Source organism: Lutjanus erythropterus, chromosome 14 (assembly GCF_056507025.1).
Source record: "Lutjanus erythropterus isolate fLutEry1 chromosome 14, fLutEry1.hap2, whole genome shotgun sequence".
NCBI lineage: Eukaryota > Metazoa > Chordata > Actinopteri > Lutjaniformes > Lutjanidae > Lutjanus > Lutjanus erythropterus.
The window spans coordinates 873039-889600 of record NC_139330.1 but is presented as its reverse complement, the minus strand read 5'-3'; the positions used below and the strand labels follow the sequence as shown (position 1 = coordinate 889600).

At 41.3% G+C, this 16562-nt stretch overlaps 1 protein-coding gene across 1 annotated transcript in view; it reads right to left on the bottom strand.

The window, feature by feature from the left end:
* LOC146314983 (melanopsin-A-like) overlaps positions 1 to 16562 on the bottom strand; it is a 34338-nt gene that overhangs the window by 5826 nt on the left and 11950 nt on the right. Inside the window, exons 2-4 of the mRNA XM_084735240.1 lie at positions 3197 to 3339; positions 1052 to 1185; positions 375 to 578 (exon numbers count right to left, since the gene is read on the bottom strand). Coding sequence (XP_084591366.1) covers positions 375 to 578; positions 1052 to 1185; positions 3197 to 3339 — 481 coding nt within the window. The remainder of the gene's footprint in view (positions 1 to 374; positions 579 to 1051; positions 1186 to 3196; positions 3340 to 16562) is intronic.

Below are 16562 nucleotides of genomic sequence, written 5' to 3'. Positions count from 1 at the left end.
AGTAAGTGAAGGACCCGGCTAACCTCTCCTGTTTCCTCAGATCTGCTCTGCGCTCAACTCGACTGAAATTCTCTGATTTCAGCTTCTTAAATGTGAATATTTTCTGACATTTTATGGATCAGACAACTTATCGATTATTGGAAAAATTATTGCCAGATTGATCACTAGTTGAAAAATAGGTCCAAACAGTTGATCTATTTTTCAATGACAGGATTAATTTTTCAACATTTTCTGATATTTTATGGACCAACACAGAGCAGATCTGAGGACAGGAAACAGGAAACAGGAAACAGGAAACAGATTGGAGCGACATTTAAAATGATGACATCTGCGTGTGTGTATATTGGTGTTTGTGTACGTGTGTGTGTTCTCACTCCAGCCGAAGAACGGCGGCAGGCTCCAGCCCAGTGAGTAGGCCCAGGCCGCCATGAGGATGAGGAGGGCCCGTTTCCTCGACAACACGCCGATGGAGGTCAGCGGCCGCGTGATGACGAAGTAACGATCGACGGCGATCACCGTCAGCGTGATCATGGAGCAGATCCCAAAGAGAGCACCGCAGAATGCGTACAGCTCGCAACCTAAACGCACAGAGAGGGAAAACGGTACAGTTATATTTATTTACAGTGGGGGCGTATTTGTACTTTTCTGAGTCTGTACTTTAAGTATTCATTACACCATGTAATCTACTTAGTTACTTTTAAAATCATAGCTGAGAACCTTTCATCATTTGACATCATTTTGTCTGCAGGAGCCGTTTGTTGAAAAAGGAAACTTAAAACAAAAAATAACAAACTGAAAAAAGTGCATTCTGTATCATACAAATGATTAGAAATTAGTTCATTAATCAATTATTAGCCCGTTAAAAAAGTCTGGAAAAGTTGGTTAAGTAATCAGAAGTAACTGAGACTGAAGGTTTAAAGTAACTAACACCAGTACTTTTACTTGAGTAACAGTTTAGTAATGTAACAGTAGTTTATAAAAGCTACATTTTGCACATTTTGTTTTCTAGTCTAATGATGATAAATCAAGAGACACATTTGTCCGTCTGCACCTTTCTCTCCAAAGATCCACCTCTTGTGCATGCTGGTGGTGAAGAAGATGGGCGTCTGCGTGACACACATCAGCAGGTCTGTGATCGCCAAGTTGATGATGAACATGTTGGCCGGCGTCCGCAGGCTGCGACTCCTGCAACACACACACACGCACACACACACACACACACACACACACACACACGAGAAGAGTCTGATGTGATTTGACAGACAGGACAGTGAATGTCTGAAACATCACTGATGACTTCAGTGTTTGGACCTGATGGGAGACAGTTGACATATTTGTAATCCTGTTACATGTAATCTGTTACTTCCTAAAGCTGATTATAACCTGTACTGCTGACTTGTCCTCACCAGCTTCAAATAATCTGAACTATCCCTTTAAGTTTGGGTCTGATGGGACATTTTTGAAACATTTTTGTTCAAATGTCAATAAAATGTAATTCTTATAAAGCTGTAAAGTCTGTTTGTTTTAAAGCTGCAGATTTTCACTCAGAGCTGAAGTCCTCTTCAGGTGTCTGCAGGACACATGAGAGACATGAGGTCTGTCTGAGAGGACGAAGACAAGCAGACATGGAAAAATCACTCAGAGCTAATTCAGGTCTAAATTTAACCTCCATCACAGAGCTGCTCTGATTTTAATGACAGATCAATACGTGTCCCATAAATGCTCCGATCGATATGTCTTAAGTGCTGCAGCTCCGTCCAGAGTCCAGGAGACGTCCCTCCTTCACAGACAGACGTCCTGTGTGTGTGTGTGTGCGGTGATGGAGAATAAAAGACGGAGTGAGCGTGGGGTCGATGAAGCTGTGAGTCATTAAAGTCCTGCTCCATCACAGCAGGAGATTAAACCTCCGTCTGAGAGCTTGAACAGAGTCTTTACAGGTGAGACACTAAACCTCCGTCCAATTATGTCCACCTAAAATCCACAGCTGAGACAGAAACACGATGAGGGATCATCTTATCTTTACCACCAGGAGGGGATCACACTAAACCAAAACAACATTTTTCACAATCATTTCACAGGATTAGTCAGGAAGATGCTCTCTGCTGATTCTCTGTATTTATCTATCTTGCAGTAATTATCTTTTTCCATCAAGTGCGTGAGAACAATCTGTAAAATTGAGACTGTTTCTGTCTTTATTTCATCCTTTCTGAATTAAATCTTTATGTTCAGCTGTAAATAATCTGCAGTCGGTCCAACGTGCAGCTGGAAACATGAGAAAAACACTCTTCACTTCACAATAAAAGTCTGCTAATCACTCAGACCAAAGTTTTCTGCCTGCAGATATACTTAAACAATATTATACAAGATTGTGAGATTTACCGTCATTATAGGCAGTAAAATAAAATATATAATTCAAATGTTTTCATACTGTGGGGAAAATCACGATCAAGAAAAGAAAAGAAAAGAAAAGAAAAATAAGAGAAAAGAAAAGAGAAAAAGAAAAAAGACCAAACATTGACCTGCAGAGTATGAAGTGACGTTACACCTGAAAATAAAGAGCAGTATTATACAGCTGCTGCACGTCGTCCTGCAGACCAACTGTCAGTTTGAAGATAAAATATTTGAGTCTGCAGCCAACAGTGAGCTAATGTTGAAACTTTGTAGAGATGGTGGGACTGAAACTGAACAAATACCTCACATACACTGAAAAATATAAAAGTATAATAAATATAAAAGTTGTGGTCCAAACAGAATAATTTAACCCAGGAGTGACAGGGGGAGCAGAGGCAGGTTAAATCTGCCCTCTGGAGGTTTCTTACAAACAAACTAAAGTTGTGTTTACAGTCAGTGTTTCATAAAAACTCAGCGTCTGTGTCCCTGAGCTCTAAAAACATGTTGAACACATTTTAATTCATGTGTGTGTGTCCTCATGTGCATGAAATAAACAGAACTGCTCAGAAAAACAACCCTGAGAGGCAGAATCAGGCTGTCTGAGGGGCAAAATGAACATTAAAAAGGGCTGCAGCACGCAGACAGTTCTGATGCATTCATGGTGAAATCGTTACAAACCCTGGATGAGATTAAAATTGTTTTATAATGTGTCTTTAAAGGGACGGTTCATCCAAAAATCTAAAATACTGATATTTTCCCCTGCAGGACTCCATTGTTACTGAGGTGGACGAGGACGCCGTCCCACCTGCAGAAGGCGTAGATGACCAGGAAGTTTCCGACCATGCCGGTGATGCCGATGGCGAGGATGACGGAGCCGATGGTGTAGTGAGCGTGGTCGGGCACGTCCACTGTGGGGAAAGGGTGCGGGGCCTCGGGCACCATCGCCACCTGGAGGATAAAACAGGAAATGACATGAGACGATGCTGCAGGTGGGTCGTCCAGGTCACAGTCCTGACTTTCCACCTCCTGGACCCCCTGGTGTTACTGAACAACACGCCTTCACTTTTTATCTAGATAGTACACAAAGTAACATTTTGTTTTGTTTTAGATATCAAGCAAACATCTTTTCTACTTGATAGTAACAATGTAAACTTAGTTCACTTTTTAGGAAACAGTGTAACCTTTTGTAACATTTTTTTTGTTTGCTAACAATGTAGTGTTTTGTTAAAGAATCAAAGCAGTTTCCTCCCTGGTTTATACTGACTAGGTCTCAACAGCACTGGATTATTTTTATGTATATTTAATAAACAAGCATCTACACACTGATTTAACTCATTTTCTTTTAGGCCTTCATCAGTTAACTTGGATTTACTGAGCACAGATTAGTTATTAACTGAATTTTTTAACTGCTTAATTTTAAATCTGGATTTAGTCATTTTAAAACTGGTTTTGCTCACCTGTGATTAGAACTAGTCTTAGATTAAATGAATCTTTGTTAGTGCAGCCCACAGTCACAGAGCAGCACAGTTCATTACAGCTACAGTCTGAACGTGTTAGACAACAACATCCAGATGATTTACCAGAACTGGAGCTTTAACCTGCAGGGAGGATAAACACTGACAGGAAGCTACTGACACACTTAACATCACTTAACACTCTGACTGCATTCCTTAAACCACCCTGACAGATTTACACATTTGCACATGGTATAAATTTCCATTTCCCTGCTGTTTTATTGTCGATGTCGTCCCTTTGCTTTCTCTTGTTTTGTGAATCATTGCTGTATAATTCATTACCCAGAGTGGGAGGAAACAGATGAGCCATGAGGCCAGAGGACGGCTGATGAAGTCATTAAAATCTGCAGAGTTCATCCTCTGAGGAGCAGGACGGAGACCTGAAAACTACGTGGAAATCTTGACAGCAGTTGTGGAGAAAATCTCTCTGGAAAACTGTGTTTTCTCCCACTGCTGGAGCTACAAAGTGTCCAAAACTAGTTCCAGCAGGACACTGATGTATTAATTACATATTTATCACACACACAGCAGATGTTGGAGCGTTGTCTTATAATGGAGAGAATTAACAGCAGTTCAGTCAGTTTTCTTGATTTTTTTTGTGTCTTTCAGAGTAAAACCCTCAGTTTTAAACCTTTAAACCTGCAGCCTGAGAGACTGATCGTAAACCTGAGGTGACATGACAGCATAAGCAGAGATTAAAAACTCCTTCATACTGATGACACTGATCATCCTTCACTGCGGTGAAAAACCTTCCCTCATTAATCACCAGCTACCAGCCTTAATTCCTTTAGAAAGACTTAATATCTCCACACGTCCTGTACATCACTGCTTCTAATTACCGAGCTGTGAGCGGCCTCATCTCTGTCATGGCTCACATCGCTTCATCCCGTCTCACTGCTGCCACGTTTTTAATGGCATAAAATTACTCCAGCAGCCAGCAGAAATATCAGGAACAGCTAATCAGAGACGGAGGTCAGTCAGAGGAGCAGCCTGTTTTATTTGACTCGAAGCCAAACTGCAGTTTTGATAAAAATATAGAAAAACTCAATGGACCCTGGTGTACCAGCACACTTCAGCTCTGCCTCATACATCCACACAAACATCCTGCAGAGCATCATGAATCACACGTTTACCTGCAGATAAAATATTTTCACCTCATTATGTAGAATGATTAAACTGTTAGCAGGACAAATACTTTTACATTTTATGAGTTATTACATAATGATTCAACTCCGACTTTCCTAACTAGAGTGATTCCAGTGTGATAAAGCATTTGGTTACGTAATTTTTATCAGGATGGTGTTGAAATATTCTCTGACAGTAGCAGTGATGTGCAGACTGAGCAGGCTGTGTGTTTTCAGAGTTGCAGACTTTTTATCTGACTGACTGGAGTCTTAATAGAAACATGATGAAGTTCTTCACCATCACTGGCTGATTCACCTCCTGTCTGGTGACTGACTGTGTTCATACAGTGTGCAGCACAGCTGTTATAACCTGACATTAGCCTGGCGTCAAACCTCTCAGGTCATTTTTTCTCACAGCTGTACTAACGTGTGCAGACCAACACGCCTCTGGATGCAATCGGAAAGACCTGCAACCAATCAGAGGAATGAAATGTGTGATGTAGCACTGAGCAACGGAACCATCCAAACAGAGAGCAAAGAGTAAAGTGTGCAGAGTAGGAACGTGCACGACTACAACATTAAATGTTGCCACCCTCAGCACCGGAAATACTAGTCGATTAAACTATTTATCAATATTTTATTCACGCATAATAACAGTTAAGTGTTGTCTCCAAGATGTTATGCAGACACTCGCCACTAGTTGGGGCTGCAGCCCCGTCAGACATCAGACAAAAAACATAAAAACATAACACAAACATAAAAAAACAGCAATAATAAAAAATAGCAGCAAGAATAAAAACATAAAATGTCTCTGTGCTCGTCTGGTGTAATCCAAGTCTCCTAGTGTCACAGTCAGTTCCTCGTGTGTCGGCTGGTTCCCCTCCCCTGTGTTTCTTGTGGTTCCTTGTTCGTCCCTCTCTCTCTCTCTCTCTCTCTCTCTCTGTGTCTGGGTGTGGCTCTCATCAGTCCTGCTGCCAACCTGCCTGCTCACCTGAAACCCCAGCAGTACAAATATCTCTTTAATGTTTCTTAATTTTAAGCTCCAAAACTTTTGGTGCAACATAAATTAAAGTCAAACCTTGATTTTAATCTTTGATGGTTCAAACCAATCCTAAAGGACCAGGATTTAGTGACGCCTAGTGGTGAGCTTGCAGATTACAAACACCTCATCTAACTCAACCCAGTGTGCAGGAGAATCAACTGCAGACATAAAATACTAAAGACTGTGTCTACAGTCAGTGTTTGGTTGGTTCTGTAAAAACATGGCGGTGCAACATGGTGGATTCTGTCTGTGGATTTAAAGACTCATTCTAAGGTTTAAAAAAAAAAAAAAAATCTTATTTTCAGGTGATTATAAACTAATGAAAACTCACTGATGAAGATTATATTACACATCATCCACTGCAGGAGTGGAAAAATATGTGCAGATATTTGTATCAGACAAGATGAGTTTGAAAATATGTCAAAGATCAAAAATCCAGCATCATGCGTCCCAAACTTCTAGTCTTTGAAGAGACAGTTAAAGATGATGGAGGTCAGTGAGAGCAGCTGAGACTCAGACTGAAGTTTAAACTTAAACTCAGCCTCAGACCTCCTCCCTCCTCTTACAGGCTCATTCCTTCATGCTCCACCAGCCGTCCACATACTTTCAGCTCTACCTTCACTTCAACTATAAGTTAAACGTTTCTGGGTGGTTTCAGCATGTTGCCATGGTTACAGAGTTTGGGAAGAAGCGTTCGTGACAAATGCGGTTAAAGTCGAGCCAAACCCCTTGTGCATCAAACAGTTTTAACGTGGCGTCCAGCCAATCAGAAATCAGTATCCGTGCAGATTCTGGAGCCTGACGCTGATGCTTCTGGTCTCCTGCAGTGACCCGTGAAACGACGAGTCACATCCAGGCCGCGTCGCTCTAAATGTGCATTAAGTTGTTAACGCTCGCAGCTCCAAACAGCAAGTCAGCAGAAAGACGCCCAACCTGTGAAGGACGCCGTGACGGTGATGGTGATGGAGACGGACATGTTGTGACAGACAGACGGTGGAGGTAATGCAGCAGGAAAACAAACAAACAAACAAACAAACATCAAGGACACACACGTCCATCTGACTGCAGCAGGAAAACTCACAATGTGACTCAGTGAGAATTTCTTGAAGCATCTGAAGAGTGTTAACAGTCAAAGTTTGTCCAAGAGACGCTGACACAACCCACGGAAAAGACATGCACATGAGACATGAGGGACATGCACCATTTCTAACAGGCCTGAACAGTCTCAAAAAATATCCACTCGTGATTATTTTGACAGATTTTTTTGTGATTTTTTTGTCAGTGGAGTTGGTTGGTTTGTGAAATCTGTGTGATTTATCAGTGGTTTCCTCTCAGAAAAGTCTGTTTGACAGGAAGGTAAGGTGGTGAAAATAAATATAGTGTGTACTGTCCCTTTAATGGGAAGCACATGTTGTCTCCTCTGTGATGTGGACACTTCAGCCTTTAATTTTATATCCAATAAATAAAGTTTAATCTGTTTGAGAATAAAGTAGGACATAAAGTGTGGGAGGATTGAAAGGAGAGTGCCAGGAGGAATAATCATATTCATTATAAACAGACGTATAAATGCAAATTTACACATAAATCCAAATGTTCCTGCAGAGCGTCATTATCCAAATGTTTTCCATCTCGTCAGTGTTTTTACTTTGTTTTTAGCTGTGAGCTCACAGACGTGTCAGCAGATTCACTGACGGCTGATTCGCCGCCTGTCACAAAACATTCAGGACTTCAGCTTCGCCCACCGACGAGGAGGAGGAGGAGGAGGAGGAGGAGGAGGACCAGTGTGTCTCCATCCTCACATCCAAACACACTCCTCCATGTCTGTCTCCTCTCCTCTGCTGCTCCTCACAGACTCCATCCAACACCGTTCATCAGAGAGATAACAGACTGCAGGTGTTTTCATGAGGAGCAGGGCTGCACGATTCATCAGAAAATAAAAATCATGATCTTGATACAAACATGGCCACACTTTATTTCACAGAACACTAAGAAGACGTAACAGGCTGTGATTTTAGTTTCTACGTTTGTTGGACAAAAACTAGAAATAAAATATGTTTTCAACAGTAAACAATCACGACTTCAGCCTGATAAGAGCCAACAAACTGTACTTTAAATCAAATCAGACAAAACGTGACAGGAATGTTAGACCTCGCTCACTCGCTCCTGTTCCTTCAACTTATTTACTTCACGATCCCAGAACTCACACAATTAATTCAACATTCAAGCAAACATCTCAAGAAGGAGGCGGTAAAGTAACTAAAACTGTCAGGTAAATGTATTTAGTTACTTATCAGCAGAGCTGGACTGAACGTGCTGGCGAGTGCTCCTGAATGCACCGTTACTCTGTGATAATGTTGAGTTCTGTGGGACAGACGGGTCCTCTGGTCGCATCCTCTTGACCTCCCTGACCTGCTGTGATGTATTCTGTCTGTCTGTCTGTCTGTCTGTCTGTCTGTCTGTCTGCAGACTCACAGCGAGGCGTTCACATGTTCAAGGACATTTGAGCGCTGACAGAAACAGATTGATGCTGATGGATGCACGTCTGCTGTCACTGGGATGAACTGGTTCACTTCACCGCGTCAGGACGACGAGGTGGACGACATGTGACCTCCGAGAGACAGACGACTGATGAAGAACATGAAATATTGTTTGGAGGGGACGTAACTGCAGCTGCAGATGAAAACTGAGGCAAAATCCTGATTTATTATTCTTATTTATTATCTTTGAAAAGTTTCATTTCCAAAGTGTGAAATTAAAGACGTTTTCCTCGCCTGTAAATTATTTTCCTGTTCACAGTCTGCAGGTCTCTGAACGTTCAGCTGGACGTTAACATGAACTAATTACTCGTGTGAATTATCTCTGTGACTTTAGTTAAAGGTCGTTTTTCTCATTACAGACGTTTTCATCACACATCCGACGGTCTCATGACATGATTTAATGAACTCCTATTAACTGAGGAGTGTGTGTGTGTGTGTGTGTGTGTGTGTGTGTGTGTGTGTGTGTGTGTGTGTGTGTGTTCTTATGTATTCATCATTAAAATTTGTCGCAGGAATCACACTGAGGTTGAATTTGTTATTAATATTATTAGATTTTACCTTTTTATCATTCAGGACACACGTGATATAAAAATAAAGTCAATATCATTGTTAAATTTATTAAGAATATTTATGAGCCATGAAGAGTTTTGTACATTATTTATTATTCATTTATTCATATTTAGAGTTATGTTTTTTTGTTTGTTTTTGTGTCCTTGTGTATTTTGTCTCTGTCTCAATCATTCACATTTTAAAAGCTGAAATCAGAGAATTTTGATAATTTTCTAAAAAAAACAGTTCTACATTGTTTGGTTCAGATCGCTGCAAAAACAAAGGACTCATAAAAACAGGAGATTTTCTCATTTTTCCCACTCATCCTGACAGGCTGTGAATGCAGCATTATTTAAAGTGTTTGCAGCAGAAACAGAAAGTCTTGTTTAAATGTATGGATGTAAAGTGGAAGAGTGCTGGTTTTCCTCCTTTCTATAATTATGTAACAAAATGACAGTGTGTACGTTGTGTGTGTGTGTGTGTGTGTGTGTGTGTGTGTGTGTGTGTGTGTGTGTGTGCAGCTGACCCACATTACTGTCACACTGTAATTACAGTCGTGTGTGAATCACTGCAGATGTGATTAAACTCTCCACAGTTCATGTACATTATCATCATATATCTGCTCTCTAACTCACTTTTCTCATTACAGTCGAGCTCCTGCTCATCCACTCGTCCTACAGGCAGGAGCTCAAACTGAGGCTTGTGGACCAGAGTTTGGACAACACATTTACCAGAAGGTCAGCTGAGCCTCCGAACCAAACGCTATAAAAACACGGTGACAATGAATGCAGCACAGCTGTGCGAGACGGAAGAAACACCAGCCTGGTCTTACTAAGTGATGTATGAACAGAACCCTTAGAACCAAAACCAACACACACCAACACACACCAACACACACCAACACCAACACACACCAACACCAACACACACCAACACACACCAACACACACCAACACACACCAACACACACCAACACACACCAACACCAACACACACCAACACACACCAACACACACCAACACCAACACACACCAACACACACCAACACACACCAACACCAACACACACCAACACACACCAACACACACCAACACACACCAACACCAACACACACCAACACACACCAACACACACCAACACACACCAACACACACCAACACCAACACACACCAACACACACCAACACACACCAACACCAACACACACCAACACACACCAACACACACCAACACCAACACACACCAACACACACCAACACACACCAACACACACCAACACACACCAACACCAACACACACCAACACACACCAACACCAACACACACCAACACCAACACACACCAACACACACCAACACACACCAACACACACCAACACCAACACACACCAACACACACCAACACACACCAACACACACCAACACACACCAACACCAACACACACCAACACCAACACACACCAACACACACCAACACACACCAACACACACCAACACCAACACACACCAACACACACCAACACACACCAACACCAACACACACCAACACACACCAACACACACCAACACACACCAACACCAACACACACCAACACACACCAACACACACCTAGGGCTGGGCGATATATCGATATAAAAATTATATCGATATATTTTTAAATGTGATATGGAATTAGACTATATCGTATATATCGATATAGTTCAAATTTGCGCTGTGATCCTTGCTCTGCTGCGCTGATAACCCGGAGCTCTCTGCACTGCTCCGCGCGCCCCTCCTCTTTCGTGCACAGAGGGGAGAGGGGCAGGGAGAGACACTCCGGCACTCTTCAACAAGCACGGAGGAAGCAACAACGGCTGCAGAGCGCGCGACGGAGGAATTGGTTAGTACACGAATAAGCAGTGGCTCAGTAATTTGGAGATGGTTTGGTTTTAAAGTATCAGATGAGCAACAAAATCACGTTATATGTAGGGAATGCGCTAAACAAGTTACAGCCAGGGGTGGAAGCACTACAAATCTTTTTCACCACCTAAAACAGTGGCAAAACTGCAGTACGAAGAGTGTGTGAAGCTGCGCGCTGCAGAAGCCCCAGCTGCAAGCCATCCACAACCCGAAAAAGCTCCAGCCCCGAAACAAAGCCCACTGCAAGCCTCATTTCCCGCAGTGTGCCTTATGAAAAGAAAAGTGACAAGTGGTGTACTATAACGAAAGCGGTGTCCTATCACATTGCAAAAGATATGGTCCCTGTTGCAACTGTGGAACAAGTCGGATTCAATTTCAATAAGCCATTTATTGTTGTCAAACTAAAAAAAATGTTTATTGTACTTTTCTCATGAATAGATTTATTTCAGAAAAAGATTGGCCTATTTTATTTTATAGGCTATTTTTATTTAAGATATATTTTTATTTAAATGTGCACAGAGCTTTAATTTCAAAAAAGGTACAGTATTTATGTTTAAATTTTATTATTTGAACAACTGAGCATTTTTTTCATGAACCAGGTGAAGAAACCTGTTTATTATTTATTCATTTGATTTTGCCACTGTTCACTGAAATAGCCAGTTTCAATAAAACTACTTGTGACATGTCATATTTAGCTTTGACCTTGACTGAACATTTGCTCTCACTTTGCGGAAAAAATATCGGGATATATATCGTATATCGATATTCGGCCTAAATATATCGGGATATGACTTTTGGTCCATATCGCCCAGCCCTACACACACCAACACCAACACACACCAACACACACCAACACACACCAACACCAACACACACCAACACACACCAACACACACCAACACCAACACACACCAACACACACCAACACACACCAACACACACCAACACCAACACACACCAACACACACCAACACCAACACACACCAACACACACCAACACCAACACACACCAACACACACCAACACCAACACACACCAACACACACCAACACACACCAACACCAACACACATCAACACACACCAACACACACCAACACACACCAACACACACCAACACACACCAACACCAACACACACCAACACACACCAACACCAACACACACCAACACACACCAACACACACCAACACCAACACACACCAACACACACCAACACACACCAACACCAACACACACCAACACACACCAACACCAACACACACCAACACCAACACACACCAACACACACCAACACACACCAACACCAACACACACCAACACACACCAACACCAACACACACCAACACACACCAACACACACCAACACCAACACACACCAACACACACCAACACACACCAACACCAACACACACCAACACACATCAACACCAACACACACCAACACACACCAACACCTGGCTCTTGTCTTGAAAGGATGCAATCGAGCAGAGCTGCACAATTAATCACAAAATTATCTAAATCAATATCAAGGACAATATCCAAACTGCAGAACCAGAACCAAATCATCATTTTTTGAAAAAGGAAAAATGTGAGAAAACATTTGAATTTTTTTTTTTTCAGTAAATATGAAAATTTGAATACAAAGATGATCACTTCCACTGATGGTATCACATAACATTGTGATTTTTTTTTTGCAGGAATCTGAAACAGATGAAGGTTTTTTTTTAAGTCTGTAGAATCTGATGTGTAGGACGAGACGTCTCTGCCTCACCACAGCCACACACTGGTGTGTGTGTGTGTGTGTGTGTGTGTGTGTGTGTGTGTGTGTGTGTGTGTGTGTGTGTGTGTGTGTGTCTTGCTGGTCTGAGCAGCTCTGATGTGACGTCGGGTCAAAAAACCAGCGGAGATGAAGCGACTGAGGCGACAGGAGCATGATGGGAGAAAAAGAACAAGGAGAAAAAAAAAACAACAGCCGACATGTCAATTCAAGTTCCCATCAGCCCTCAGTGTGAGGAAGAGGAGGAGGAGGAGGAGGAACAGTATATACCTTTATTTTCCATTTATTTTTAATATTTTATACGTTTATATGCAGTATATATTCTGTTGTTTATGTATTTATTTTGTGTGTGTGGCTGTGACTTAACGAGCAGAGATATATTTGATTTTTAACCATCTTTATCAGAGGACGTGCACAACCATCGCAGGACGGACGCAGGACACTCGAGACAGAACATCTCCGGCCTAAGGCTGCTTTCAGGGACAAATTTCAGACTCGTGCAACTGTGAACAGAAGTTGTTCTCAACCTTCCTGCAGGTGAAACTGTCTGCTGCTGACTGCAGATCACATGACAGACAGAACGTTCTCCTGCTGTCACACCTGCTGTGATGAAGCTTCAGTTTGTTCGTCTGGTGATTGAGAATAAATTTAACCAACAGAACAACACAGGAGACATGGTTTAGTCCTGGTTGTGTCCTTGAGATCAGAAGAAGTTTATAAAGACAGAACTACAGAGACACTGAAACACAGCAGAGTACATGCAGTACTACTACAGTACAACTACTTCTGCTACTGAAGTCACGCTTGATTGGCTGACTGGCATCAGCTGTTTCACTTCATAATCACCGGCTCATTCACAAGTGTGTGTGTCACCTCACATCCAATAATAACCATGTAGGTGACACCTGACTCACCATTCACACTGAGTCACTTCAGGCAATTTTCACCATTCAGATCCTTTATTTCAGTAAAAATACTGAGGTCACATTGTGAAAAGTCAAACTAGAGGTAGAAGTCTTAAATTAAAAATGTTTCTGAAGTAGAAGTATTTAAGTATCATCAGGAAAATGTACCAACAGTTCTTAAAACAATAAGATATCTACAAAGAACTGAAGCTATATATCACTTTCTTCAAGTCCACCAGACTCCACTGACAAAACAGCCTTTTTTCTTTTGCCTCTGATTCACAGTAAATCAACAAAACAAACCATTCAAATTCTCAGTCTTTACTTTGTGTTTTTTGTGACTTCTGTGTTTTAAAAAGTTAGTTCAGATTCACAATAACACAAACAACCTAGGCAGCAGCAGACCAACAACTCCTGTGTTCTGTGAGATAAAATCACTGATTTTATTAGTTTAGTTTGGTTGGTTTGTACAGAGTGATATTTGTCTGATGTATCTGTGGTTTCCCATCAGAAAAGTCTGTCTGACAGAAAGATAAAGAGGTGGAAACAAACACACACACACACACACACACACACACACACACACACACACACACACACACACAAGGGCAATATGTTCCACCTGAACACACACACACGATGTATTTTAACAGGATCAGACGAAGTCAAACTGTGAAGAAAATCTGTGCAGAAAAATCACATCACAGGCCTGATTCACCTGAAATCATGTGTGTTTAACCTCAGAGGTGAGGACACATCTCATCTGTCCACTGAGGACACATCTGCAAACTGAAGACATGTCTACAAACTGAGGACACATCAGGTCTGAATCTGTCCCTCTCATCCCTGAAATGGGTTGTTGTGTGTTTGTTGCTTGTTAAGTGAAAAGAGGACAAAGAAGACGAGTTGGTTTTCAGCTGTTTTGCAGTGGACAGACATGTCTGATGAAACCACCAGGACACAACTTGTTTTCACACAACAGAGTTTTCTACATTTCTAAACCTGTTTTTTTCTGACAGACGGAGCAGAAAGTACAGACACCTGTGAACGTGTCAAACAGCAGCAGACTGTACGGAGGAAAATGATTCAGATAAATAAATACACAAAAATCCCTCTAAAAGCATTTTTGTCCTTTTGCCAAGTTGATTTAAAACATCTAAACAAAAATGTTCAGCAATTATTATCACAAAATACTGCAGGCAGATACGAGATACTTCACTCTGTGTGTGTCTGATTTAACAAAAGGTCAAACGGACCTGCAGAATAAATTCTTCTACACGAGAAAATAACTGAAAATATGTCTTTATTTCTACAGCCAACTATAAAAGTAAAAGAATGTTTCTTTTTCACTCTTTTTATTCATTTTGGCTCAAACAGAATAATTATTAGAGTTATTCAACTTTTGCCAAGAAAATATAAAAAATAATCATTAAATTGCCTGAAAAAGTCATTTGCTGCAGCTGTGAGTTTGAGATAATGAAACAAAAATGACTATTAAGAACAACAGAGAGAAGTGTGTGTGTGTGTGTGTGTGTGTGTGTGTGTGTGTGTGTGTGTGTGTGTGTGTGTGTGTGCGCGTGTCCTCTTTTCATCAGTCGGCCTTGAAAGCTTCCCACGCCACAGCCGACTGAACTGCTGCATCACATGACAACAACCATCGACATAATGTGTGTGTGTGTGTGTGTGTGTGTGTGTGTGTGTGTGTGTGTTAGAGCAGTGATTTAGGTCAGTGTTTGATCCTCACACAGATCAATAACTTCACCAACACTGAGTGGAATAAAGCAGCTGACACCTCCAGCCTCCTACTGATGGTTTAATAAAAACCACAGAAGAAGATTTAATCTTCAACCACCTGTCTGAGCAGATCTTAAAGGAGTGATACGTAACATTTGTACAGAAATTAGTCCTGCAGTCCAAATAGAGAGTTGGAGCTGCAGACTGTAAATAAAATAGGCTGAAATCCTTTTTAATATCCGATCAGCAGTTCAAGTGAGTTGTTTCCTCATCAGACTGACCTCTGCAGGCTGCAGGAACACTGCAGGAACACTGCAGGAACACTGCAGGAACGCAGGACATGCTAAATGTTGTAACTCGACAAAAACAAGTGAGGACAAGTCCTCTGCTGTCAGTTGATCAGCTGTTTATCTCTGTCAGTTGACTGTTGATGTAAAGTTCAGCCTGTTATCCTGAAAACAAAAACCCACTGCTCTGAAAATACACTCTGACTATCTGACTCACTGCTGCCAAACTCCATTCACATTTTAATCAATTTAACAGTCATAAACATCGACTCCTTCTGAAATATTAGAGTAATTTCTTATGACTCATAAACAGACACTAACTCATTCAGAGAACATTCAGTATTAATTTGAACTCTGATTAACATGAAACAGACAAACTAGTCGTCATGTCATCATATTGCAGTGTGTTTTATGTGTTTGCATGTATTTATATGTATTAATAAATTTAAAAAAAAAGACTCGTCCTCTGGGTACCTGCATAAAAATGACATTAACTGTTGCTGGCTGCTGTGGATCAGTTACAGGGTTAACCACGGTGTTTTATAGCTTCACCTCAAATACTGTTGAAGAAATGACTCCAGGTTTATTAATTATTACACTATTTTTGTCATCAGCTACACTGATAATAAAATGAGATGCAGGAGGATGTGTGTGATTCAGCTCAGGAGCTGATTGATCGATCGCATCATTTGTTCATTAATCTGAGCAGCATGTTCTGCATGTTAGAAAAAAAATCTGGAGACAAACAGTCACAGTCGGGGGCTGATATGATGGTGTGTGTGTGTGTGTGTGTGTGTGTGTGTGT